Genomic DNA, 19,845 nt, shown 5'->3' on the forward strand with positions numbered 1-19,845 from the left:
AAACACTAAGTCATCGTAAGGACAGCTACTCCAGAGACTTGCCCAAACAACCAGCTCTGCATGCATGACAAAAGAAATATTTTGGTATCATGGCTCAAAACCCCCCATAGGGCTTATTTGTTGTGATCACGACCATCCTGACTAATACATCAGTTTAAAGGTACATATTTCTTATTGGCTTCTTTCGTATTAGAATTCCCACTTGAACGGGGCTGGCTGGCTACTGAAAACTAGTGTGTAGGAGGGAGGAGTCAGCAGAGGCAGGTCACACCCTCACCTCTGGTCTGTGATATCAAGTGCCCTCTCCACAAAACGTTACTTGTTTTGCGCTAAGTGTGTCACTCTCACGCTTCAGTTTGTGGCATTCAGTGTTTATGGGGCATGCAGCAAAGCCCTTTATTTTATTTTTTTAAAGAATTATTTATTAACTTTTAGAGCGAAGGAGGGGCAGAGAGAGAGAGTCTCAAGCAGACTCCTCGATGAGTACTCAGCCCGATGTGGGACTTGACCTCACCACCCTGAGATCACGACCTGAGCCAAAACCAAAGGTCGGCCACATAAACAACTGAGACCTCCAGACCCCCCAGCAAAGCCACTTAAATCACAGCCCTTCTGTGACTGGATGTGTTGTGATCTGGTAATCATTGTCTGCTCTCTCCTGCTGACCCTGTTTTCCATCTGGAAAGCTTCACCTGCGGAAGGTGAGGTCAAGAACATACAAATTGTCGGCAGCAAACTTCCTTCCATCAACTCCACCTCCACTTTCTACATTCCGTGTACACGGGGCCTCCACGAAGACATTCCCTAGTCTCCCAAAGCCATTCCACGAGTCCTGATCACTTCCTTGCTTCATTCGAGATGAAGAACGTTTCTCTCTCTCTTCCCACTGTTAATACCCTTAACTTTTTTTCAGTGACATTGGGAGGGAACAGGAGTAAGAATATCTTTAATCTACCAACTTGAGGGAGTGTTTGATTCTTAAGACCTGCTGTTCTGATTCAAATGCAGTTAAGACTTCTCTCACTCCCGGTCTTTAACTGGGTAATGTTCCATGATTCTTGATAAAATCAAGGATATACCTTCTGAAAAGGAGATGTCAGTCAAAAGAACAGATAATGTTGAGTCTGACCGGAAGCCTACAGTTCCAAATTCCATAGAACAACTCTTCACTAATAAATAAAGTTTTCTTAGAAGTCATTAAAAAAAAAAAAAGTAGCATGAACCAGAAGCTGGGGTATTTATGAATAAAAAGACCAATAAATATTTTCCTTATTGATATTAATATTTATAAAAATATTTATAAAAATATATTTATAAAATTTTTCCTTATTCTCCCTTCCACCATTGGTGGCACACATTTCAGCACCAGATGCCCTGGACTGTGGTAAACAATGGGAAGTGAGGCCAAAGGAACCAGACACTGAGGAAACAGCCCCAGTGCTATTTGCAAACAAGCACAAGGGCGAGGCTGGGTGACGGGGAGGCACTGAGATGGCCTGTAGCCCTGGCCTGAGGGAAGGCCTCCGCCTTATGCCTTAGGGACCCCTATCAGATAGTTTTATTGTTCACATTCTTATCTCCTGATTTGACCCCTCCACAATGCCTTATCAAAGGAAAATACACCTTCACGTCTCTCTCACTCACTGTATTAAATGGAAGTACACAGTAAGCTTTCATGTTAAAATGGGACAAATAATACATTATATGTTAATAAAAAGTCTGAAATATTTAACAAAAAGGTATTACTCATTCCACATCAAGTTCCACCACATTAGCTATAAGACTACATATAAATGGGGAGCCTGGGTGGCTCAGCGGGTTAAGCCTCTGCCTTCGGCTCAGGTCATGATCTCAGGGTCCGGGGATCAAGTCCCACATCGGGCTCTCTGCTCAGCAGGGAGCCTGTTTCCTCCTCTCTCTCTCTCTGCCTGCGTCTCTGCCCACTTGTGACGTCTGTCTGTCAAATCAATAAATAAAATCTTAAAAAAAAAAAAAAAGACTACATATAAATGAATTGTGACCACAAAGCAGATACTACAGACCTAGTTCGTTGACTAGTTATTTCCAGTGCATAACTGGAAAATAAAAACTGACACATCATTTTCAGAAGGGTTTCTGAGACTAAGAGCAGAAAGCTGGTTTCTGTTGGTGACAGCAAGATGGACAGATGGACATTTGCTTGTTAATGAAGACATACAAGAAGGGCTTTCCCAAATTGTGTAGTTACACGGCGACCTTGACTGAGAGACGGCTGAACTAAAGACCCTTCGGAACTCAGAGCTGCTTCAAAAAAGTAACTGCCTGGGCGCCTGGGTGGCTCAGTGGGTTAAGCCGCTGCCTTCGGCTCAGGTCATGATCTCAGGGTCCTGGGATCGAGTCCCGCATCGGGCTCTCTGCTCAGCAGGGAGTCCGCTTCCTCCTCTCTCTCTCTCTGCCTGCCTCTCTGCCTACTTGTGATCTCTGTCTGTCAAATAAATAAAATCTTTAAAAAAAAAAAAAAGTAACTGCCTTTCAATGTAAAATATATACAAGAATCTATTTTCTATGATTATGTCATGCATGCTGGAATTAAGATTTATCTTTTTATTTTTTATTATTTTTTAAAGATTTATTTACTTATTTGAGAGAGAGAGGGTGTATGCGTGTTTGTGCTGGGCAGAGGGGCAGAGGGAGAGACAAAGAGCATCCTAAGCAGATGTCTCGCCGAGCATGGGGCCCAACCCCGGCTCACAGCCTGAGCCAAAACCAAGAGGCAGATGCTCAACCAACTGCCACCCAGGGGCCCCAAGATTAATCTTTTTTAAAGAACTGGCGACGAGGGGCGCCTGGGTGGCTCAGTGGGTTAAGCCGCTGCCTTCGGCTCAGGTCATGATCTCAGGGTGCTGGGATTGAGCCCCGCATCGGGCTCTCTGCTCCTCGGGGAGCCTGCTTCCCTCTCTCTCTCTCTGCCTGCCTCTCTGCCTACTTGTGATCTCTGTCTGTCAAATAAATAAATAAAATCTTTAAAAAAAAAAAAAAAGAAAGAAAAAAGAAATGGCAACGAAATGTCTCTATTGCTCGACCTGCGGTGATCTACGTTAATTTTGTTACCAAAACTTCAGAAAAACTAAAGGTGGAGGAAGCAAATACCAGTCAGTAACAAATAGGAAGACCACAGACTTGAGGGACTATGACCTTGGTCCAAATGGTGGCTTCTTGACTTGAGGGAAATTACTTATCTTGTCTTAGCTTCTTAGCTTCAGTCTGTTTTGACTTCCCAAGCTGCAAATGATTCCTTAATTTTTGGATTCTCCCCCCCCCCCCACCCCTTATCCCTCATATGGTTCCTATCACATTCTTTTTTTTTTTTTTTAAAGATTTTATTTATTTATTTGACAGATAGAGATCACAAGCAGGCAGAGAGGCAGAGAGAGAGGAGGAAGCAGGCTCCCTGCTGAGCAGAGAGCCCAATGTAGGGCTCGAAAACCCTGGGATCATGACCTGAGCCAAAGGCAGAGCTTTAACCCACTGAGCCACCCAGGCACCCCTATCACATCCTAATTGTATTAGATCCTATCACATTCTAATTGTATTAGAAATACATTGGCGAACTCATTCCTTCATTCAACAAAAACTGATGAGGCTTCATTTAGGTTGCATATTCCCTTAAATGCTGACTTTACAAAGGTAACTAAAACAACGTTCTTGCCTTCCATAAGTATATTCTATATGGGAAAGAGAAGTATGATAAAGGCATTACTAGATAGTGTAATATAAGTACTGTAAGATATGACCAGGGGCGCTGGGTGGCTCAGTGGGTTAAAGCCTCTGCCTTTGGCTCAGGTCATGATCCAGGGTCCTGGGATCAAGCCCTGCATCGGGCTCTCTGCTCAGCGGGGAACCTGCTTCCTTCTCTCTCTCTGCCTACTTGTGATCTCTGTCTGTCAAATAAATAAATAAAATCTTAAAAAAAAAAAAAATAGGATGTTGTGACCAACTTAGAAGGTGTGACATCTGGGCCGGATCTTGAAGGATCAGTATCTGTACACCAATGCTTTCTTTCTTTTACTGACATGATGTCAGGGGCCACATCTCATTGCACTTTTACCATGGCAGGTGCCAAATAAAGCTATATGGTATGAGTAAGTGAAAGAAATCCAAATTTTAAGCTTTTAATGATGTTAACATACAAATACGTTCCAGAAAGGTAATAAAATTATGCTCAGGCAATGGAAAAAAAACAATCTTCAGGTATCCAAACACGGTTGGTAAAAATGTAAAATGAATCTGAATACCAATTTGTGAAGAAGAGCTGTGGAGACTCTTTTTTTGGATCCCATCAACCAGAATATTGTAATGCAGGAGCTGCCTTTGAAACAGTAAGAGGACCCACGGCTTTCTTTTTCAGCACTCTCTGATACTGGTGTTATTGTCCTTTGACAAATGAGGGAACAGGAGCAGAGAAGGATAAAGTCTTTAGCTCCAATCATACAATTAAGCCCATGGTGGAGGCTGAATTCCAGTCCAGCCCTGCCAGGCCTCATTGCCAAATTCTCAGCTGCTAGGTGATGTGGCTTCATGCTCGGATTGCCCCACACACGTATGTCAGGGCGTTAGTACCATTAAAGCTACTACCATGCAGGGTGCCTGGGTGGTTCAGTGGGTTAAGCCTCTGCCTTCGGCTCAGGTCATGATCTCAGGGTCCTGGGATCAAGGCCTGTATCCAGCTTTCTGCTCAGCAGGGAGCCTGCTTCCCACCCCCACTCCCCCCGCCTGCCTCTCTGCCTACTTGTGATCTCCCTCTCTATCAAATAAATAAATATGATCCTTTTAAAAAAAGCTACTACTATGCAGATAAGTATTATGCTGCACTAATGGTCATCTGCATTTTCAGGAGACAGTAGAAGGAAGTTAAGGAAACCTCTTTTCAGTAATTCAGACTCAAGAAAATTCTTGATTGGCTTATTTTCAAAGGCTCAAATACAAGTTTTCAACCATGAATCTCGCAGTGTGTGAACTGAGATTGAAATGTAAGGTATGCTCTAATTCTCCTTTGGTTTAATCCCAAGGAATTGGAATCTAGATTCCCTTAATACCCAGGTATTTCATGTAAGATGCTAGATACAGCGTGGTTACCATCTTACTCTTAAACTCCCCCCAGCGGCACTGTTTTCATTAAAGCCACTTCTCTGGGAGGCAGCCAGGAAAGCAGCCAGCAGAAGAGTATGCGGTATTTAGAACCTCAATATTAGGTAAGTGGTCAGACCTGTTTATTTGAATTCTTCCTTACGGCTGGTCATACGATCTTCCTGCAAAGGAAGCCTGGAATGATCCACTTTAAGAAGGTCAGGGAGGAACAAAGGGTGCCCTGGAGAAGAGGACAGGAAAGAGGAAACAGACAGTAGGAGAAAAAGAATGGAAAAACCAGAAGACGAAGTGCTGTCCACAGGAATTTCCTAAAGCGTGAACTGCCTGAGCTTATCTCTGATGTGCACAACGCTGAGTAGGGGTCATCTGAGGAACAACAGAAGGAAAAAACACGTACACAAAGCCAGGCATCAGAATCTTTCCCCCTTTAAATGGTCAGCTTGGGGGGCGCCTGCGTGGCTCAGTGAGTTAAGCCGCTGCCTTCGGCTCGGGTCGTGATCTCAGGGTCCTGGGATCAAGCCCCACATCGGGCTCTCTGCTCAGCGGGGAGCCTGCTTCCCCCTCTCTCTCTGCCTGCCTCTCTGCCTACTTGTGATCTCTATCAAATAAATAAATAAAATCTTAAAAAATAAAATAAAATAAAATAAATGGTCAGCTTGGAATACCCAAGAATTCATCCTGAATTACCCAGTAAAGGGACAGCTGACCAGCCACAGTCAGAAGACACCTGTGGCGGAGATGCAGGGATAGATCAGAGGTTGAGGCCGCTAAGCCACAGTCATTATTCCCAGTCATCTGATCCCATGAACCCCTCACGTTATATTTAAGCTTCCCATGTGAGAGTGTTAGCCAAAGCCTCATCATAGCAGTAGCAGTAATTATGAGATCATGAGTAACAGTAAAGTTAACAAATATTTTTTTTAAAGGTATCTATTTATTTATTTGACAGAGAGAGATCACAAGCAGGCAGAGAGGCAGGCAGAGAGAGAGAGAGAGAGAGGGAAGCAGGCTCCCTGCTGAGCAGAGAGCCCGATGCGGGACTCGATCCCAGGACCCCGAGATCATGACCTGAGCCGAAGGCAGCGGCTCAACCCACTGAGCCCCCAGGCGCCCCAAGTTAACAAATATTTTTAATGCGAAAAATATACCATTTTGAAATACTAACTTCTCAATTTCTCAGCAAAATGAATATATTTCTAATTTTAAAAATATATATTCTCCCTCCTCATTCAACACACTATCAATTTCCTAACCTCCTTTACCCTCACCCCTGTCCTTATAGTCACACACACACACACACAGACACACACACACACAGAACCTCACCATGTCCCTTACACCGCATGTACAGACTGTTGGGGAGGAAAAAAATTCCCTTTACCCTTCCAAGTTTTGGGCGGGTGAATTGATATTAACATCGCAGTGTGTGAACTGAGATTGAAATGTAAGGTATGCTCTAATTCTCCTTTGGTTTAATCCCAAGGAATTGGAATCTAGATTCCCTTAATACCCAGGTATTTCATGTAAGATGCTAGATACAGCATGGTTACCATCTTACTCTTAAACTCCCCCAGCCGCATTGTTTTCATTAAAGCCACTTCTCTGGGAGGCAGCCAGGAAAACAGCCACCAGAAGAGTATGCGGTATTTAGAACCTCAATATTAGGTAAGTGGTAATTAGGTAATTGATATTAACATGGCATATTAACATGGGAGAAACAAAGTTAATTATGTATATATAGGAACCCTGTAAAAGAATATGAGACCCAAGAACATGTAGGGTCAGTTGAGGCTTATAGGACATCCTAAGCTAAGGAATGGGGTAGGGGTTTAGGGCTTCAAAGGAGAGGAGGGTGATTCACAGAACAAAAAGAAGAGATGTTTGATAATTAGATGTTTGCCCTGCTGGACAGAGAGGTCTTTTAGAGAAATAGTAGTCCCTAGTTAATAGCTCCTTTTTTGAGCCAGGCACACTATCTAAATTATTTTAGGTCATAACAACTTTATCCTTGATTATTATGCTTTTCAGGGTAACCTCCCATAACTGACTCCCACCTCCAACAACTGTTTTTGTCTTTAGTTGAACATGGTACTTCAGGTGATGGCTTTGGCCATTTTAGGGAGTTACTCAGTTTTCCTGGGTCTCTCTCATGTATACACAGGAAGTATACATTTAGTTTGCTTTTCGCCTGTTAATCCGTCTTACATCAATTTAATTATTAGATGAGTCAAAAACCAAGGAAACGAAGGCTTTTTTTTTCTTTCTTTTCTTTTTTTTTTTTTTTTTTTTGCCATACGACCTGCTCTACAGGCAATGATCAACTTACAGAACAGTGGACTCAACAAGGGTTGTGAACTCAGACTTAACCAGATTCAAATTCCAACTTTGCCTTAGAAATCTGTGTATTTGTAACTATTCTAAGTTTGAGTTTCCTCCATCTAAACCACTTTGGATAAAGTATGGTGCCTCATAAAAACAAGACGCATTACTTATATGGATACTGACCCTACCAGCAACGAAAAAATAGGGATATTTTTATATATGTCAATTATATCTTATAAAACTGTGGGACAAAACTCAAGTGAGTAAATAAATAAATAAATACATGCATACATATAATAGGTGTATTTTCTTTTCTTTTTTTTTTTTTTTAAAGATTTTATTTATTTATTTGACACAGAGAGGGAGAGATCACAAGTAGGCAGAGAGAGAGAGAGGAGGAAGCAGGCTCCCTGCTTAGCAGAGAGCCCAATGTGGGGCTCGATCCCAGGACCCTGAGATCATGACCTGAGCCGAAGGCAGCGGCTTAACCCACTGAGCCACCCAGGCGCCCCAGGTGTATTTTCTATATGCACTTGAAATGAAAACAGTCACCATTTTCTTAATTACTGAAGAATTTATCGGCTCTACATCAACCAGGATTCCCTGCCCTTCTCTCTTCTGGGTCTGCTGCCTTTTGGCAACATGAACAAAAAAACCAACATACAGCCCATAAAGCTCATTTTATCATTTTAGGCACTCTAATAAAGATTTCAGAGAAGAGAAGGTTGAATTTAAATGCATAAAATGAGACTGAGGATGAAGTACAGGATCAAATTATTCAGGCCAACGCCAATTTCCATTTCCACGAATGCCCAAAAGCTGAGTTAGTTACACATTACTCTCGTAATCCGTTAACTGGCAAGACACTCAACTTAAAACAGCGAACGCGCCCCTCTCCCTGGAGTGTGGAAATCAATAACAGCCCACCCTCTTCCCCAAGTAGGCTCTGCTTCCTTCACCATGTCCTCCAGCCTCAAAGGTCAATCGGATAACATGCCTGTGAGGGCTACACGGGAGACCTCCCATCTCCTGCGACCCCAAAACTGTACTGTCTGCTAAAGAAGTCATTGCACGCAGCCAAGAAACAAAAACAGAAACATCCGAAGCCACAGTTGGGTGGTAATCTGTGCAGCTGTCAAGATAACCTGAGAAAAGAGGTAGCTGATGACAGCGGAAAGCCAAGAATGCAAGAGGTAAACATCTGTGATTAAAAGGGAAAAAAAAAAAAAAAAAAGAGCAGAAACTGAACCCTAATGTCAGCTTCCTAAGGAAAAGGCATTTACCGTAAGTCTACCCCTCTGTGCTCCGCTTGACCCTGAAAACGTATTTATGTATGTATATATTCATTCATTCATTCACTGTGCTAAGCACTCAAGTGCTTTCTGAGTGCACAGTAATTGATCCTAGGCCTCCCTCAGGAGAGTAATACCCTTTACTGCCTATACGTCAGATGTATTTGTGGCTGAACACCAGGACAATCCTTTTGGGGGAAGCGCAGGCTCTCTGGGTCTCTCCTCTCTGGCATTCAAGAGAACTGAGCTTTCAGGTCAAACCTTTAACTGCAGGCTGCCTTCTCCTCCCAAGGGCCAAAACAGACCTGGAACAACCCAACAGTGGGCACAATCGACTCCACTGTTTTTCCCCCTCTGAACTGCCGGTCACTCTGCTTTCCCTCATGTTCATTTCAGAATGAGCTGTGCACAGCAAAATGGTGCCATGTTCCTACCTGGTCTCTCAGCCTCTCTTGGTGGCCCATGATTGCGGTGGCATGATGAGGGTATTTCTGCTTCAGATGTTCCAGGAAAGCTTCTCTCTTCCTGTCCATCTCAGATGTTTGCATTCCCAGGATTTCTTTGGAACTTCGGGGCCCACCTAGAGTGTGTCTCCTTGGGATGTTGCGGGACGGCCGGGAAACTGAAACACGACTGTTTCCATTAGAGAGGCATTCCTTGGTTCTGCGGCATTCTGCATCTTCTAAGGACGTTACATGGAGACTGCTTTTTCCTTGTTCTGAAAGTCAAAAAGAACAAAGTACAGTTCATAATTAATGATCTCAATAGATATCTCATTTAAAGAATACCGAGAGGGTATGTGGCGGCTGTTAATGTGTAAGTGTAACCTAGCAGGTGTTTTTGTTTGTGTTTTTGTTTTTAAGGCAAGAAGGGGGAATAAAATCAACAATCAAAGGAACTACAAAAAAAAAAAAATCACACTAAAAGGAAAAATTGCAGAAAAAAGTGGGCTATGTCTGACTGTTCCCTGAGGTTATTCAAAATAAGAACACGTGGTCAGACTAGTTTGCAGGCTACTGGGTTCCCCCTTACCTTCATCCGTAATCATAGAAAAGTTAATTGCAGTGGTTCTTATTATTTCTTTTTTTTTTAATTACAATTTCATGCTGGTAACAGGACTTTTACATTTCTACAATCTGAGACACTTACTTCATCCCCAAGACCCAAAAAAGCTCTCATAATCACTGATGGGTGAACCACATACAAAATCCAGCCTCCCTCGCCAATTCGGATAAAGCAAACAGATGGAATATTATTAGGTTAATATTATCATCAGGTAAGAATGGAGGGAATGGAAAGGCTTAGACACATTTTATGGAAAGCGGACTTTAAAACACACAGTGAAAGGGAAGAGATATGATACGTGTGGATGGCCTAAACTTAGACCCTTGGGCTTGACCCTGCCTCTGACCTGGGCTTTAAGGGCCAAGCTGACTTCCACCTAGAAGGGAGCAAGTGAGCGAGGCAATGACAATGCTTCCCCTGCCCGACGCGGACAGGGGATCTCTACTCATTCTCGATGGCTGGCAAATGGGTTGTTGGGTTTGCAGATTCCAGATAACTGAAAAGACAAAGGCAATTACTTCTCCAAACCCCGCGAACAGCAAGAGAATGTTATAAACATTCAAATTATCTTTGAAAGGAAGAGTTCTTAGACCCTACACAGATGCAGGCCGAACAGAGTGTCCCTGTTCACTGAATTCCCAGGAAAAAGCACTGAGTGGGGGGGTCTCAGGAGTTCTGCCTTTCACGCTAGACTTAGATCCCTTCCAGTCTCACTGTCTTCGTGATTAAAATGAAGATGGTGGACCAGTAATAGATACACAGTCTTCTAGCTCTACACCCTTTAAAATCTAATCTATTTTTTAAAGACGTTTCCATTTGTTAACTATTGATCTTGAAAAGTTAGGGGCAGAAAAAGAGATCTAATATTCGAAAGTTCTAGATTGGAGTCTCAGACAGAGAAACCAGACTTTACACCAGAGACACCCAGAGTGCCCGGCTTATGCCTAAATGAGCTCGTCTAAAGGCAACGCCACCAACACGTTCCCCACCTCACTATCTAGAAACGTCTCTCTACAGAACTCTCGGTACAACACCCTTTGGTTAGGCATAGAAAACATTTTAAACTCAGGCTGGCTTTCCTACTCTGCTTTTCCATCCCTAGAAGAGTGTTCTGGGAATAATTCTTCTTGTTTACTCTTCACTTCTCATTACATTGCTAATTATAGCATCTCCATCAACACCGATGAGGAAAGGGAGGAAGAAAATAGCCAAACTGGTTAATTCTCCTACTTTTCACGTGTTTCAACAGTAAATTCAGAAGGGGGGGGAAGATGAAACTATTGACTAAAAAGATATTGAGAGATGAACGGTATTATTTATTTAGGTTGCCTTCGCGTGACGTGCACTCACATGACGGCTACCTTCTTTGTGGTGTCTTCTTGAATAAAACAGAAGGAACAGGATCCGCTGAGTGACGCTAGATGCAGAAAATGCCATATGTCAGCTTGGTAAATACGTGTGCAATCTGGTTTAGCTTTAGCTTCTGGAGTGCGTATGTGTGCACATGAGTTTTATATTAGCCCAAAACTTGTTGTACACTTGATGTAACGCTGTTGACTTTTTAAACAGATTTTTACGATTACTTTTGACATCATTAACATATTTTCATAATTATCCAGGACAGCTAGATTAATGAGCAGGACTGGATCTCTGGAAAGGTGACTTCCTCACGTGGGCACACACAGACACACTCACGGATAAACGTTCAGGAACCTTCCACACCAACAGGGGCAGAAAGTTCCATTCCGCCTCGCTCTGTCACAAGACTCCCAAGAAATATGCTGTTTCATCCAAGGCTCCTCAGGATAGGTCAAGGCAGCCAGAACAGTAGCCCCATGGAGACTGAAAAGAGTTTTCCGCTTTCTTCCTTCAGATAAACTGGGAAAGGAACAGGAGAGGAAGGGGCGGCATTCAGGGTCCATCTTCTGTCACCATTCACCTTTGGGCAGCTACGACTTGCCCACACTCTAAACCCCTATTTTTTTTCTAACACTTTGCTCTGCAAGGTCCTGTCGACCTTATGCTACTTTGCCATTTTTTTTTCTCTCTCTCTGGTGGATTCTTCTAAAATGTCTCCAGTTGCTTAACAAGGTTTAATGTGAATTGGTGGAAAGCAGTGATCAGTACCGATGACTAATGCACCGATGGCCCGGGGGCACAGTCCCCTGGCAGACATCCAGGAGCCGGTGGGACTCACTCCTTCCCGCGTCTCACCTTTTTGCCCTCTACCTCCCCCAGCTATGGGCCCCATCTGTTTCCCATTCGACCACCAGGCACCTGCTACGTCCTCCCAGGCACCCCCGACAGCCCAACACCACGATCCACACAAAGCCACCCTGAACACGGGTCCCCATCACCGGAGCCTTCTCCCCAGGGAGGCTTCGCTCCTGGGCGCTGCTGACTTCCGCGCAGGAAGCAGAAGTGACAATTTCACCATTCCAGTCTTTTGGGGGAGAATGTGATCTCTCGCCTGAGGAGCCCCAACTCCTATGCAGGGAGAGAAACAAACAAGAGGGGACCGGGCAAAGCACACGGAATCCCAGTTCCACAGCCCTGGAGTCAGAGATCCAAGTCTGGGCCAGTTCGTCATTATCCACAAAGCCATCAACACCGAAATAAAGTTCTATTTTTCGCCTGGAATGCGTTTGGGTGCTAACGTTTAAGGAGGGGTGTGTCCCGCGGCTCCCTATTCTGGGAATCTGTGCCAAACAAAGAACGGAGCTGGAGCTGGAGCATGAAGACCCGCTTTCAGTTTCCCCTTCCTGCCGCTCCCAGCCTCTGCCCAGCCCAGGGCGAGTCCTTTGTAGCTGCTGGGAGCAGGGCAGAGAGCACAACGGGAGCCTGGGGCAGGGAACAACCCCTCCAACCTTCCGTGGAGCAGAAGTAGGGGTGAGGAGGGCAGAAGCGCCTGAGAGTTTCAAAGGGCGGAGATGCAGCAAGTTATCCCACGGGCCGGAGACCATGGGGCCCCTGGGCCACAGCTCCGATGGCTTCAGCCAAGTCCACTGACTTACAGCGGGGTCCTTGTATCGCTAGGACATTCCACACCCACTTTCTCCCCGAGAGCCAGCAACCACACTTCCCTGGGATTTTTATTCCTGAGCGAAGACTAGGTAAGTCACGGCCTCTCTGAGAAGGAGCCCCTCACTTCTTTACAGTGGCTCCTGGCGAGCTTCTCTAAAACTGTGCCAAGTTCCTCTCTAACCATAGAAACACCATGAGAAACTGCTGTTTTGTCTGGTTGTCTGACCCAACCCCGTGGCAGCGACAGTATCCTGTCCGTCTGTGTCTTCACACCACAGTGTCCTCCTCTTGCACACACACAGAAAGGCTGCATTTTCCAGGACCCTTCATCTAGCGGGGGTCTTGGACTAATAATTCATCCAGTCAATGCAAGTGAGGTGAGACACCTTGAGTCCCTGCCCCAGGTTCCTGAATAATCATCCTTGCTCGTTCTCTTTCTTCTTTGCTAGCTGAATGCAATGGCTCCAGTGGAAAATGCCAAAGCCTCGGGGAATGGGATCCCAGAGTCAGCCTAAAGCTGGGCGCCCAGGAGATCCACCTGGCCAGGAATGTCCGCATTCCCTTGTGTTCAAAAAATTAACATTGACTAAACCACACAGATTTCAGGGTTGTAACAATTAGCCTCTTGACTAATACAGATCACATATTCTGCTGGGGGCCCCCAGGGTTCCTCGGTTGGCCAGTTCTCTTGTTACCATCCCACAGATCACCCCCATACATGAACTGGCACAGAAACTGCAGCTGAAATTACCATGATCATTATTAACCTAAAAATCCTGAAAAATTAAGTAAGTGACAGAGAAGTTTTCTGGTATGGGTTTTCAGACAAAAGAGGAACAGTCCCTCTGCTCCCCAGCGAAGTATTCTCATCTCAAGTGTTGGTCGGATGATTCACTCATTCATTCTCAAAAATACATCTTGAGTGTCTGCTCTGTACACTAAAAGGACTTGGGAAACGCAGTGAAGTTGTGATCAAGACAGAGATAATCCCCTTGCCTCACAGCGGATCCACATTACAAACAGGGACGCAGACAATGAACAAATAATATGTAATAAGTGCTCGGAAGGATGAAACAGGTAAGGGGCAGAGACCGATGGGGCAGTTTTAGAGTTCTGAGCAAAGATCTGAATATCAGGGACTCCTCGATGGGCAGTGGGCACTGCCAGTGCATTCTTTTTTTTTTTTTTTTTTTTTTGCAAGTTTAAGGTGTACAGTGTGCTGGTTTGATACATTTATATATTGCAAAATGATTACCCCCCCCCCCCGAAAGCAAACACTACCTTGAAACACTGGTGAATCAGGGGTTGGGGGAGGCAAGCAGGTGGACGGTAACACTTCACCTGCCCAGGGGTTTCAAGAGGTTAGGGGCCGGAGGAAAAGCAGACACCTCACGGTTGCTGGGGACTGACACATCCCAGGGAACATCCCAGAACAGCTCTGAGGAGCCCATGGCCTTCAAAGGGAGCATCAGGTTTTTAGACGGCAATTCGGCCAGTAACTACTGAGTGCCTGCTCGGTGCGGTGCACCTCGAGGTACAGACTTACACTGCTGCCGACCTAAGCAGGCTGCTTATCCAGCCACGGAAGCCTCGTTGATGAGAGCTATTCCTGAGGTCACCGTACGCCCTGGTTTGCCTGAACAGTTGTGCATTACAACTGCCATCCCAGCAAAATTATTTATAGGGTGCCGTTTCACTTTCAAAAGTGTCTCGGTCTAGATAGTAAGTCACACGATCACCCAGGGGATCCTTACCTACAGTAGACTGACGGGTAAACTCCAAGTCCCGGGATGGGACCCTTAGCCTTTTGTTCAAGAAATATTTCCTGAGTGCTTTCTACATGGCTGGTGTGTTGGGTAGAGGGCATGTGAAGGATGAAGAAGACTGGCCGGCCCTGGTATTCCGCACTGTAACCCAGTGAAACAGACACAGAAACCAATACCATCAGGTGTGGCTAGGAGTGGCTAGGAGCGGGCATGGGGTACTACAGGTGATGTGAGCCGAGGCCTGGCCTCCCTGTACGGTCCTCGTGCTCACCGTCCACCTGGAACAGAAGCTGTCCTTCTTTACAGAACTCAGTGGGACCCCGCACATATAACCTGATACTTCTCACCCTTACAATCTCTCTAGCCCCCCTCCCCCTCCAACCTGCCCGACCTCTAAATGCTCAAGTGCCCCAGAGCACACTGCGACCTGTACACACAGACCCCATCCCAGCAGATCCACCACAAGCCCCAGACCTTTCTCCTCAGTTCCAGCGGAGAATATCCACGCAGCTATCAGCATTCCGGACATCTGGATGTGAGATAAACATCTCCATCCTCACCTATCCAAAGGACTTCCTGGTCTCCTCCATTTCCAAGCCAGAAACACCCTTTCCTCTCCTCGGCGGCACTCAAATGCTTTCTTTCCTGTTTAAGTAAACGGCAACCCCATCCCTCCAGCCAGGCGGACAGACATTTCTGAAATCATCTGGGACTCCTCCTTTTCTCTTGTATCTTACATCCATCCAATCCCTCCGCAAATTCTTTTGGCTGTACTTTCAATATACACAGAACCTGTCTTCTTATCACCACCTGTCCTACTACCTGTTGGTCCAAGCAGGTCCTGCAGGTCCAGGCTTCTGTATGGCTTACTGTAGAAGCCTCTGACATGGTCTCTCTGCCCTTCCCCTGCCCCCACCAGGGTTATTGTCCGTGCAGCACCCAATAGTTCCCTTTTATATGACAAGTCAGACCTGCCAGCAGCTGTGTGATCTGGCCTGGGATTACCTCTTAACCTCTTTCTTCCCACCCTTCTCCCATGTCCCTGCTGTTCTCTGAACAAGTTCTTGCCTCTTACCTCCCTAGCCTCTTTCAGATGTTTATTCTAAACACACACCAGCGAGGCCCTCTCCCTGATAACTCTCTCTCCATACTCCCTGTTCCCTTTTCCCGCCTCTGGTTCCCTATGGTCTGATTTCCATTTAATAGAGTTGCTGGATAAAATATGAAATGCCCAGTTAAAATTGAATTTCAGGTACACAAGGAATACTTTTAGCATAAGTATGTTCCAAATATTGCATGGGATATACTTATACCAAAAAAAAAAAAAATTTCATTGTTCATCTGAAATTCAAATTTAACTAGGCATCCTGTGTTTTTATTTGCTAAATCTGGCAACGCTGCCATCTAACATGCTATATATTTCATTTATCTGTTCATTGTCTCTCTCTCTCTCTCTCCTATCCCCTTTCCTCCAAACTTGGTTCTTAGAACATAAGTTCAATGGAAGCAAGTATTTTCCAACTACTTTGTTCATGGCTGGGTCCCCAGCAGCTAAAGCAGTAACTACTACGTAACAGATGCTCAATGTTCACTGAATGAATGAGTAAGTAAATAAAGTGATCACATTCCCTCAGCCCAACCATCTCCAGCCTCTGAAGCATCTTTGAGTTGCCGTGGTTGTTTGAAAGTTATTTCTTAAATTGGTCCCATTCTAATTGCCCCTCTAGATTCTGTGTCATTCATTTTAACAGAGGCCGGAAGACTCAGTCTCTGCGGTAGGATCCTGTCCTATCAGTTAAGGGAGGGAAGGCGAGCCTTATCTCCCACCGGACCCCACCGACCAGGCGCCCTCCAGGAAGAGTGTTCTGTTTTAGAAGCACAAACACAGATACCTAGACTGACGACTATAAAATGGGGGATTCTCCCGGGTTTACTAAGCTTAAAGGTTCCTGTGTTTCACCCGCAGGAGTAAGGGGGGAGAGGGTTGGGGGGGGTTTCTACGTCTTGGAATTCCATTTTCTTCAATCTAGCTTAGTTTTGCATTTTCAGTGCGGATGAGTCATTTGTTACTTCCCTTTTGCCTTTTTAAAACACACACACACCTTTTCCCCTGTGCATAATCCCTACTCCCACGCAGAGCACGGCAGCCCCGCAAATGCTTCTCTTAGTTCCTAACTGGCCCCTGGATGAACCTTGGGGTAGGGTGGGCGGGGATGGTTTCGGGCTTGTGCGGGTTTCTGAACAAGCTGCCTATATGATACCAGATGATAGGCTCTGGCATCACAGACGTCACGGACTGGAGGGCAGAGAAGTCCCTTCTCCACCCAACCCCACTGTGAAATTTCTTCGGAACAACATAAGCTTCTGGAAATTCCCTACGGAAAAGACAAGTCTATCACAAACACAATTAAAGGAAAACTGCCTGGAGAAAATCTACCCAAATCGTCTAACAACTCCCAACTTCTGAATTAAAGCATGTAAAGATTCCGCACAGCCCCATCTATCATCCGGATGGACCCGTGCTCCCCTGCTGTTCCGATCTGCAAAATAAAACATCCCTAAACTCTGTAAGTTAACTCTCAAATTCTGCAAAACGTGCAACCCAGCATGCCTTTGCCTCCTGGGATTTCCCCAATCAATGAATGGAAACGCTGCCTTCCCCTACGAGATAGCTGCCCAGAAACAGCTCCTTTCTCCCACGGCTGGGAGCAGCGAGTATGAAAAAGCTGCTTTTAGCGATTTATTTTGTCACCGCCTAGAGATACAACACATACTGCCTGCTCCCTGGGCTCCCAACGCGGCATCCCCACGCCACTTCTCCGGCTGTTTAAGGAAAGCCTGCCAGAGCCGAAGTCGGACCCAAGAAATCACAGCGCTCCACGCACTTTCCAAAACGCACGCCAGCCCGAGAAGCGCGCGTCCCCCGCGCCATGCGCCGCGTCTCGGGTTCTAAAAAGCAGCCCGCCGCGAGGAGCGCGCGGAACCGTAACTCCATCTTTGAAGGAGTCTGTTACTTACCCTGCTTCTGTCCGCCGTCTGCTGAGCGGGGAAGGCACGGCTCGCATTTCTGGCTTTCATTTTCTTCCATTGTCCCTCCGCCCGCGGCACTAGCTGCTCGCCGCTCTTTAAACTTCAGAGCGCAGTTCTGCAAGCTCCCAGAAAGCGCCTGGAAGGGGGCCCGGGGCGGGGGGCGGGGGGCGGGGAGGGGACCGTGCGAAACCCCACCCCGAACTGTTCTCCACTCCGGGGCAAAGTCTCCCCCGCCCGAGAAAACTGCATTCCAGCGTCGGGCCGCCCCCGTCCCTCCGTGCCTGCGTCCCCCCGCGTCCGCCCGCCCGCACGCCCGCCCGCCGGACGGTCCGGGAGGAAGGAGGGGGGAGGCTGTGCTCCCCGAGCCGCCCGCTGCCCCTGCCCCTGCCCCTGCCCTGGGCCCGCCCTGCGCCGCGCGCGCCCGAGGCCCCAACAGGTGATGGGCTTCCCGACCGGGCACCCAGACCGCCTGTTTGCACCGCTGCGGACCGCCCAGATTCCGCATGCCCCGGGAAGGAAAGCATTTCACACAGGCTCAGCGGCAGGCGCTGAACGCCCGGTCTCCGGTTGCTTTAATCTCAGACACAGAATGAGCCTCCCAAGGAGGCTGATTTACGGGTTACTAAACAGCCAACTGCTGAACATCCCAAATTTCGGTGAAATCCCTTAAAAAAAAAAAAAAAAAGAAAGAAAAAGAAAACAAAGCGTGCATGCTGAATGTTGTTAAGTAAACACCTTCCGGCACTAACTTTCGAACCTGATAACACTTACAGAGAGGTGGTTTGCTTTTCGCACAATTTCAGTCACTTCAGCTGAACTTTAAGGAGTTTGTGCTCATTTGCCTAGGCTCTGACTGCGGCCTTCTCCCTCAACACACCCCCAACACACACACACACACACACACACACACACCTTGGTCACAACTCTGAAAAGTAAACTAGTAAAATCAACCTTCTGGGGTTCTCAAGGTAGTTACTTTAAAATATCCGAAAGGCAATAAAATTGCTTTTCTTTGGATAGGCAGAGTGGCATCCAACATACCCAGTCTCCTTTTAAACGATCTACAAATATTTATTTTGTTCTCTACCCAGTCCTTGAAAACCTGGCAAATTTCCCAGAAAGTGAAAATAGGAGGCACAATGTACACACACACACACAGACGCACACAATGGGAAAATACTTTAAGCAACATTAGGTCTGCCACTCCAGCCATCTAAGAGTCACACAATCACTAGCAGGACTGTGATATTTTCATCTGCAGTGGCCCCATCACTCCAAGGGAAAAAAAGAACAATGGTTAGCCTGCTGACCATACCTTGACCCAGTTTAACAGGCCACTCGGACAAGGTTTTAGATTAATTTAGCTCAAGAAGCCACCAGAACAATGGCTGGCCTATCCTCCAGATTCTGACCTTGAGTCACCTGTGTGTTTTGGCAGTGTGGGGGACATATTTTGGCCATTTAGGGCAAAAAGATGTGGAAGCCCTTAAAGGACAAAGGATACAGGCCAAAAGGAAAATGGCCATGTCAGAGAGGGAGCCAAACTCACGTCAGGAAGGGAAGAAGAAATCTCGAAATTCCTCAGGATTTTTCTTGAAATCTAAGAGGTGGTGAATCTTCTAGAAAGTTAAAGCTACGCCTGGCAGCGTGAATACAGCAGTTGAGTTGACAGAGCTCAAGGTCTCCGCGACTTTGTAAGCGACTTTGTAACAGAATTACCCGGTAATCTTGCTTTAAGGAGGAACTAATCTTACACAGTTTCTGTACTGGTTCCCCGCAGGCAAACACCAGATGAATCTTGTTTCAACCTTACTATTTTCTCAGATACAAAACGTTCAGGAAGGAGGGATCCGTGTTCAGGCCCCCAGGCCCAGATTATCCCGATCCTTGTGTAGCTGTTGTGTATTTGCCTTCAAATTATTAATGCCAGAAATGACTGGGGTGGAGGCAAGGGGGTTGGGGAGAGAGGGAGAGACACATTGCAGCCAGAGCGCAGGTCTACACCAGTGGTCCCTGGGCTCGGACGCGATCGGAACTTGCTTTGGTGCAGGAGAGCCTATTCCTAACAGTTCCCACCTGCCACTTGACACAGTATCTTAGGGAAACCCCCGGGATGAAAGAGACAACAGCATGCTTGCAATGGCAGTCCATACCAACCAACAGCACCCAGCCTGCTGGGAAGCCTTTCAATCCAGGCAGGAAAAAAAAAAATCCATTTT

The 19,845-nt window shown here is 46.1% G+C and overlaps 1 protein-coding gene and 1 long non-coding RNA gene across 15 annotated transcripts in view; one reads left to right on the top strand and one right to left on the bottom strand.

Moving 5' to 3' along the window:
* The window catches only part of KIAA1217 (KIAA1217 ortholog), a 289,219-nt gene extending 271,214 nt beyond the window's left edge, over positions 1-18,005 (bottom strand). For 2 of the 14 annotated variants that reach the window (XM_059183912.1, XM_059183911.1), the window contains exons 1-2: positions 17,615-18,005; positions 9,176-9,459 (exon numbers count right to left, since the gene is read on the bottom strand). In XM_059183912.1, the coding sequence (XP_059039895.1) occupies positions 9,176-9,459; positions 17,615-17,684 (354 nt within the window). In that variant the 5' untranslated portion in view covers positions 17,685-18,005. The remainder of the gene's footprint in view (positions 1-9,175; positions 9,460-17,614) is intronic. The other 12 variants (XM_059183914.1, XM_059183916.1, XM_059183926.1 and 9 more) reach the window with 8 other exon arrangements.
* Positions 12,536-17,621, top strand: LOC131838162 (uncharacterized). The gene is made up of 3 exons (XR_009356510.1): positions 12,536-12,919; positions 13,280-16,199; positions 16,861-17,621. It is a non-coding gene; the product is annotated as an uncharacterized LOC131838162 (long non-coding RNA).
* Positions 18,006-19,845: the final 1,840 nt, after the last annotated feature.

This window comes from Mustela lutreola, chromosome 8, assembly GCF_030435805.1.
Source record: "Mustela lutreola isolate mMusLut2 chromosome 8, mMusLut2.pri, whole genome shotgun sequence".
Taxonomy (NCBI): Eukaryota; Metazoa; Chordata; class Mammalia; order Carnivora; family Mustelidae; genus Mustela; species Mustela lutreola.